Raw genomic sequence first — 8,355 nt, forward strand, 5'->3', positions numbered from 1 at the left:
GGTGTATTATTATGCAGGGATTCCATGTTCACATGTGATCAGCTGCATTTGGAGTAAATCTAAGGACCCTGAGAAGTACGTGGCTGAATGTTACAAAAAGGAAGTGTATATGAGGGCCTACATTCACCAAAGTAATCCAATCAATCCGATTGAACAGTGGCCAAAGACCGGTAAGACGCCACTAGGAATGCCTCCACAGAGAGCTGAGCCAGGAAGGCCCAAAAAACTTAGAAGAGTGGAGCACGATGAGGTTGTGCCCCCTGGGGGTACAAAACTGACTAGAAAGTACGTCGTCATCAAGTGCTCAAGTTGTGGAGAGCATGGACATAACATAAAGACATGCTTCCGAAGACAGCAAGAAAATGTGGTAATATTCTTTTTTCCTAACTCATTGTGCATGGTTATGCCAATTACAAGTTATAAGACCCATTTTTTTTTTCTTTTTTGAACTATGTAGCGATAACAAAAAAGATCAGCGACTCAAACAGGGCAACAGGGTCAACCTTCTCAACAGGGACAACCTTCTCCAGCTGCAAGTGCGCAACCTGCAAGTCAACCTTCTCAAGAAGGATCAACGAGTCAAACAGGACAACAGGGACCGAGCCAAACTTCAAGTCAACCTGCAACTCAACAGTCTATTGCCCCTAGCCAACCTTCGCTTCAACCACGGGTAATCCAACTCTTCAATTTGACTTAAGAAAAATACATTATGCTGTGCCATATTCTGATTGAGATGAGTATTTTATTATCAATTTTTCAGCGAAGTCCGAGGTTCGAGATGGTCAATAATCAAAACAGACTTCAAGGTATCAAATCAAGGGTCTTATTCAGGAAGAATCGAATCGCAATGAACAAGTTATGAATGTGTTTTGACATTTTTTTAGAACAAGTTATGAAACTTCATGTTTTGACATCTTTTTGAAATTGGTGTATGAATGTTATGTTTGGAATTGGTGTATGAATGCTATGTTTGGAATTTGTGTATGAATGTTATGTTTGGACTTGGTGTATGAATATTATGTTTGACATATTACTTGCAAACATAGATACTATTATAAAGAACGAAGGCTTGCTACAAAATGATATTCATTACAAATTATAAGATCTTACAACATTGATTTAACTGATTATAAGATATGTTTACATTACTTCAATATAACTACAATACATAGAACAATCACACTAATAATCAATATAAGCTTCAAACTTCTTGCTTCACGTCCAACCTGCTCACTTAGCTTCTTCTGCAAAAACCCATTGTAAAAACCCACAACCAGGGTTTACGTTTTTCTGCAAAAAAATCAATAAAACCAAAAATAAATTTGCCTTCTTCAACTCATCTAAAACCACAGAAACATAAATCACAGAATTTGACTTCTTCAACTCATCTAAAACCAAACCTTCGCACAAATAAATTTCAAACCAACCAGGACAATTACTAAAAGAATATTCTTACTAAAACCAAAAATCATTTCAGCAACTCATCTAAACCCAAACTTCGCCCAACTAAATTTAAAACAGAGAAACCATTTACGTACCTTATACAGAGGGCATCCGAAAAATCTTCTTCCCAGATTTAATTCTGTCCGCGCAGTCCTCTCATAGCTAACCAGTCTACAATTACATATGGGCTTACCTCGATTTTGAGTTCTTGATAGTGCTTCTTCATTTCGGCCGGACAGTCTTCTCTTCGAGGAAATACTAGAGCTACAGCCTTCTATGGTGGTTTTTGCAGAGCTTGAGGTTGAAGAAGATGGATTCGATCCTTTTTCGTGAGAATTGGGCCGAGGTTCGATCCTTGCTCGTGAGATTTGGGGATAGAATTTTTTCAATCGAATTTGGGAATAGGAAACCTAATTTTGATCGTGAGATTTGGGGATATATATGAGCCCTATTTTTTTCTTCAGTTTATGTCCAAGAGTAATAATATAATTTACTTCTGAATACTGTCCACGTCATCGAGGTTCCTAACAGATCTGTGCAAAAAATAACGGAAAGATTACTTCTGATAAAAAATATAAGTTCAAGGTAAATAGTTGACACAAATCAGAATACCAGTGACAATTGTTACCGACGTCATAGTTTAGGGGGCAATAGTGAAATTTATTCTTAATATTTTTGTTATTTTTATTAATCAACTAGTTTCAAGTAGTTATTTTGTATATTGATTCATAAATTTTAATAATTTTTATCTGTTTTCATAATATAAAAGTATCTACGGATATTGGAAATTTAAGACATCAAATTATAACTTTTTTAAATACAAAAGATTATCAATGAAATTAGACAATACATCGGGTGTCTCCGAAGAGACAAATTAGACGATACATGAACATGATATTTCTACATCCCAAGTTAAAAAAAAAATGATATATTGCGATATTCTTGTAAAAGACCATTACACGTAGTGGGAATCCGAGGCGCCACATTGCCTGAAAAAGCAATTCTTGTTAGTTTCACATCAGACGGGACTTGGGATTTACGATTTACTTTCGTCCTTGCTTTACTCTTCTCACATTTCTTCTACTACTCTCCCGTCTCTCTCTCTCTCTGCAATGGCAATGCCAACTTGGCAAGACATCGATACGTACATGTCCATCACCGGCGCGTCGGAGTCACTCGCGCTTCAGAAGCTCCAGGTGCTCGAAATTGACTCATCTTCACTTCGTGCTCACTTTCCTTTTTCGCATTTGTATTTCTTGTTCTTTTAGTCACCGAGATTGTTTTTTCTTATTAATATTTCCTAGTTCTTGATTTTTCATATATCTTTCTTTTTGTAAAACTTGATCTTTACTATCCTTGCTATCTCAATTTCCTGTCGGAACATCACTAGCGATATATCCACATTTCGCATAACCGACTTATAATAGTGACAGTAATATAGAGTGAACTGAATTTGTTTCAGCGTCATTCAAATTTTGACGAGCCGGTTGAGTTTCTTGATAATTTGTTGTTTATTGATCAGGAACATGATGGTAATCTGGTTCAAGCCGTGGATTCCTTTTACAGAGGGGAAGAAGCTCACATGTACTGACTGAAACGCGCACATATTCCTATCATTATATTATTGTGAGAAATTCAAAGTTGAATATGTGATTCTCTTAAACTTGGCGTGATTTTTACTTCTTAGGTTAAGTGCAACAAATCCACCACCAACACCACCGAATAGATACCCTGAAGAACCACAGCGAAACGTTGTCCATTCGGCTTCGAACAACGAGAGACAATCCGGGGCTGGTCTCTCTCCGATCCTCTCTGCTGCTAGAGGCTTCAAGCCCTCGCTGCTATTAGATCCCAATTACAGGAGGGACCTTATTAGCCGTTTAAGCGCTGCCAGTTCTTCCTTGCTTTCGCCGCAAGGAAAACCCTCTTCGGTCCCTGCGCAGCCCAACAGCGGGCTTATTCCGCCCATTCATTTCGAGCATGTGCCCACAGTCGAGAACCAGCACAGTCCGGTGGGATATAATGTCTCGAACATGGACAGTCACGTGGTGGAAGATGAAATACTTCAGTCTGTTATTAGGAATTCGATGTTGGAAATTGAAGTGGGTGTTTATTGAATTACTACCAACAAAAAAAAAAAAAAAGAAGCTGCTTTGAGCTTATGTTTTCCCATATAATGCAGGCCATACCTGACGCTGGACATTCGGAGAGACAATTTCACCAAGAAGACGATGATTTGGCACGTGCTCTCGCGTTTTCCTTGGAGGTCAGTAAGATTTTGTTTCTATTTGAGGCTTTGAGCTTTTCTATCTTTCGGGTATCATTGGTTTAGTCCGGATGGAATTATTACAGACAGCTGAGAAAGAGAAAGCACTTCGTGATCAGCAGATGAGAGTCCACAAGCCAGCATTGGTAATTGATGGAAGATCAAAGGTGAATGAATGAATGAATCTCTTGCTTCGCATTATGTTTCTTAAAAAGGGCTCATTTCTTCATTGAAAATGGATGCACGCTTTGAGAGAGAAAATCGTAAGGTTTTTGGGCGCACAAATTGAAACTGAAAAAGTAATTATAATCCAGTCATGTACTGATCATAGCTATTCGTTACTGGAATAACTTCGTTGTTGGGCACAAACCGTAAGAGTTTGTAAAGTATACATGAAAATCCAGGCTACAACATAACTTCCGTCAAAAGACTTTCTGAAAGGTAGCTTAGCCTCTTTTTTTAGGTTATACGTACAACTAAAAAAATACATTCTAAATTACAGCCAGGAAGTTCATCAAGCCAAAACAAGTCTCAAAAGGAAGAAGAAGAGCAACAACTGAGGGGGAAATCTAGCCACGTAGCAACTAATCATCTGTATCCAAATGAAGAAGAGGCTTCTCATTTGAGAGAGGTATTAGTGTGAGTTATAACCAATTGAAATGATGAAGAGAAAATTGAAAAACTGACGGTGTTTTGTGGCCATGAAGTGGGGTGTCACATCTGCCGAAGAGCTTAACGAAGCACTTATGCTAGAGAATGCTCTTTTGGGCTCGAATTCTGCTGGGCCATCAAATAACTCTGCGAGTACATCTCCACTGGGAAGCGATCCTCGGCCCATGCTCCGTCCTCTTCCTCAGGAAAGCCGCTTGTTGAAAGAGCAACAGGTATTTTCTGGTTAACATTAATTCTGATACAGCAATTCCAGCTGTATAAGATTATTCTATCTGTTTATGTGTTATTTTATTTATTTATATTTATGTCAGGGTAAAGAGAAACAGGCGTCCTTGCTACTAGACAAACAAAAGCAAGAAGGTTCCCACAGGAAAATGCTCGATGAAGCGGTACTGTTTTCTGCGTCTTTAGGATTTTCTAACTTTTATTCTGCCTTAAATATGGTTTAGTGTTGGTGACTGGGTTACGAGATACAATATTTGAATTATGGATGTGATAAGTTGTCTAGTTGATGTTTATGGTACTACGACCTGATTATGAAGATGCGAAGGAATTCCTTGAAATTTTAATATACAATTCTATTGTTCTGGTGTAACGGAAAAGTACTGAATGTTTTGGTTGCTTGTTGAGTATGAATAAACACTTTGCCATTGATTATCATTCTATGGTTCTGGTTTCAAATGTTTTTATTTTTATTTTTTATATATTTATCCTGGTGCGACTGTTTTAAATTCAAATCATGTTATTATATGGCGTATGATAACAGGACCAGGAAAGAAGTTTAGCCGCCAAAAAAGCTCAGCTTTTATCTGAACCGGCATCAGATGATGAGAATGCAGTGTCTCTTAATTTTCGGATGCCCAATGGAAGCCGCCCTGGTCGCCGCTTTCTCAAATCTGACAAACTTCAGGTAAACCAAAAAAAAAAAAAAAGAGACAAAAAAAGCTATAATATTGAAGCTTTCTATAGTAATCTGGAGTTCTCTATTTTGAAGATCCTCTACGATTTTGTTGATATGGATGTAAGCGGAGAAGTGAAACCTGGGACGTACAGAGTGGTAAGCTCTTTCTAACCGGTGTCCTGGATATGAAACTCTATTTGCTTTTCCATTTCATCTTGGTAACTTTCGTACTTTGAATCAAACAAGAGATAAAGCTCTAAATTGTGATTGTTTGAGGGGCTATCAAGTGTTGAAGGCTTTCTGATAGACCTTATTTGAACAGGTAAGGCCTTACCCTCGGCGGGTCTTCAATCTCAACGAGAGTTCATTAACGTTGTCTGAATTAGGGTTGACCAACAAACAAGAACTCTTATGGCTGGAGCTTATTTAGCCCTCGGGAATATAGAATCTCAAAGTAATACTCGAGTAAAGAAATTCTGGTATTCTGGATTAGTAACTAGAATAAGACTCGAAATGTTCTGTTTGGTATATCTTGTAAAGTTTCTTGCTGGATTGGGCTCTTGAACTGTCTTACACGCTGTGATGATACTCTGATCTTTGGTGAATGGTTTCTAAGTAAGTGCCGTCTGAGTTTATCATCAGAAAAGAGAATCTACATCTCAACTAAACGCGGGCAAACAGTACAGAAGAGAAACAAAACTCTCTTCTGTTTGCTCTAAAACCCAGAATACGGAATATAAATTTCAAACTGGAACGTGTTGGTTCTTATAACAGTGACAAAACGTAAATTCCGTCTTGCCTGTACTGTTCTGAGTTTTTTCCTGGTTATCAAATCAGATTTTAGTTTAAATTTTTTTTCCATCACATCTTTTGCCAGAATTCCGGTAACCGGAACAAAATATTGCAGAGCGGAAAACTTTACTTGGCTCATTGACGTGCACAATGTAAAGAATGTTTTTCACAATAGACAATTATCATGATACTATATTATACAAGAAATCATGAATCTGATAGTATCTACAGAGTATCAATGGAAGCTTCGGAAAGTGGTGCATAAATTATTCATCAGAGATGCCTAAAAGAAGCGCAGGATACTAATTAGTCTCTACTATAAACATTACCTGGACTAGACCAGAACATGTACTGAATATATATGAAGATGACAAACTGTTCATACTAGTCACTTGATGGGTAGAACAAAATAAATTCAGACCAGTTCAAAGGTTAAGTTTATTCTCGTACAGTTCCGACATCTCTGGAGCAAAAAACTTGAATCGCTCGACAAACTTGTCTCGAAAAACTTTTTCGGGAGTCGCCAACAACATTGTTGGGCTGACATACCACTTCACCAAGCCTTTGGAGAAGAGTGCCTTATAGACCGAACACCTCGGGATTATCCTCTTCTTCAAGCTCAGCCCAAGAACCTGAGAATATTCAGCAATCAGAGAAGGGCTCCAATTCATTTCCTCCACAAAAATGCTCATTGCCGTCGAAATTTTGTCCTCAGAGAACGACATGGCACGGGGTTCGTTACAAAATATTTTTGAAATCTCTTGGTCGGAAAAGCCACACTTTCGAAACAACTTGACCTTGATATCCCACCCCGATTTTCCCAACTCCAGAGACACCCTCACCGCGGCTGTGAAGTCCGCCATTGAAGCATGAATCCCCGTTTTCGCAACTCCCTCGACGACCTCTCGGAACCGATCCGGATGGGAAACGAAGGACCGAGCGTGGTTCTCGAGCAACGAAGCTATTTTGATTTCGGGAACTCCGTGTTCTCGCAGAATGTCGGCGTTAGCCTCGATATCTCTGTAGTCATGGCAGAGGACCTCTGGGTGTCGTTTGACAGTGTTTAGGGTTCTCTTATCGCACTGAAAATAGCTCCTCAGTTTATCATACGTGGGAATAATCTGATTGCTTAGGCTGCTTCTGAATATGCCCGGTGACCAAAACACTTTGCCCATTTCGGGATCAGGGAGTCCTTTGGCTTTCAAAAACTCCAATTTGGGAAAAACGGTGACCTCGGTATCCGATAAGAGTACACCAGGAAATGCTTCAACAAGTTTTGATATTTGTATTTGACTGAAACCATAGCTCCTCAAAAACTCTACGGTTTTGTCTGGTTTACTTGGAGAATCAAATTTAACTAGTTTGGACGTCGATAAAGCGATTTCAGGGCAGAAGCCAAGTGAGTTTGTAAGGTAAGAAACGACAAACGAGTTACTTTTGTCATATTTTGAACCCTTTGAGAACAGTCTAATACTCAGAGAACAGACTTTAGGGTTTTGACGAGCAACCAGAGAACTAGTCGTGGCACCAATGGTTTTAAAGAGAAATTGAGACAGGGGATTTGACATTGGACACTAAAAGGAACGAACTCACAGACTATCGCGATTGAATTTCTTCCGCCGGCGAAGTGATTCTGATAATCGGAGAGAGGTTGAGAGTGTGAAAGGTTTCAATGCTAAGAGCATCAAGCTAAATCTCATATTTAGTGTTACATGCTTTTTCTTTGGTTGAAAAAAAAATGGTACCCATTTTTTGCTAAGCTAATGGATAAGCAATTTGATCTATAGAGCTAATTTGCTAAGCTAAATCAATAGCTAATATACAAAATAATTGTAAGCAAGTAGCTTAAAACTTTTACTATTTACTAGCAAGTCTCTTCAAATGTTAAGCAAATGACCATTAAAGATGCTATAAAACGCCCAATGTTTGGCTTCTAAGCTTAAACTCCAAGGTGGGGGCGGGCTATGATCAGCCTCTATTAAAATAGTATAGCTCAATTATTAGTTTAATGAAGTAAATAGCTCAAATCAACAACCAACATTATCATATTCCTATTATACCCTTTAATAAAATATCCAAACTCAAACTTTATTTTCAGAAATCATTTTTACGATTCGAATCCCACGCAAGATCGTTTTTGTCATGTATGCTCGGCTCTGCCGGCGACGCCTTCGCTTTCCCAAGTTGCCTCGTTCACCTCCACCGAGACGTGATTGCCGCCTTCAACAGCCAGGACAGTGCCCGTTCTGCTCATGCTTTTCGCTGCATCACCGTCATTTTT

At 38.7% G+C, this 8,355-nt stretch overlaps 2 protein-coding genes across 2 annotated transcripts; one reads left to right on the forward strand and one right to left on the reverse strand.

The window, feature by feature from the left end:
* The first annotated feature begins 2,410 nt into the window (after positions 1–2,410).
* Positions 2,411–5,901, forward strand: LOC149401762 (UBX domain-containing protein). The gene is made up of 11 exons (XM_089610929.1): positions 2,411–2,639; positions 2,966–3,027; positions 3,131–3,545; positions 3,626–3,709; positions 3,796–3,876; positions 4,212–4,340; positions 4,417–4,593; positions 4,693–4,770; positions 5,148–5,291; positions 5,376–5,438; positions 5,605–5,901. The coding sequence occupies exons 1-11, from the start codon at positions 2,556–2,558 to the stop codon at positions 5,710–5,712; spliced, it is 1,425 nt and encodes a 474-aa protein (XP_089467055.1). The 5' UTR covers positions 2,411–2,555; the 3' UTR covers positions 5,713–5,901.
* A 324-nt stretch (positions 5,902–6,225) lies between these two features.
* LOC149401763 (transcription termination factor MTERF15, mitochondrial-like) lies at positions 6,226–7,728 on the reverse strand. The gene has a single exon (XM_089613074.1). The coding sequence runs from the start codon at positions 7,640–7,642 to the stop codon at positions 6,500–6,502; it is 1,143 nt and encodes a 380-aa protein (XP_089469200.1). The 5' UTR covers positions 7,643–7,728; the 3' UTR covers positions 6,226–6,499.
* Between the last annotated feature and the right edge of the window lie 627 nt (positions 7,729–8,355).

This window comes from Urtica dioica, chromosome 4 (assembly GCF_054948205.1).
Source record: "Urtica dioica subsp. dioica isolate 48M chromosome 4, U.dioica_male_clone48M_v1_H2, whole genome shotgun sequence".
NCBI lineage: Eukaryota > Viridiplantae > Streptophyta > Magnoliopsida > Rosales > Urticaceae > Urtica > Urtica dioica.

Coding starts and splice junctions, on each gene's coding strand:
- LOC149401762 (XM_089610929.1), top strand. CDS start 2,556: ATGGCAATGCCAACTTGGCAAGACATCGATACGTACATGTCCATCACC. Junction 2,640..2,965: donor TCGCGCTTCAGAAGCTCCAG/GTGCTCGAAATT, acceptor TTTATTGATCAG/GAACATGATGGTAATCTGGT. Junction 3,710..3,795: donor CTCTCGCGTTTTCCTTGGAG/GTCAGTAAGATT, acceptor GAATTATTACAG/ACAGCTGAGAAAGAGAAAGC.
- LOC149401763 (XM_089613074.1), bottom strand. CDS start 7,642: ATGTCAAATCCCCTGTCTCAATTTCTCTTTAAAACCATTGGTGCCACG.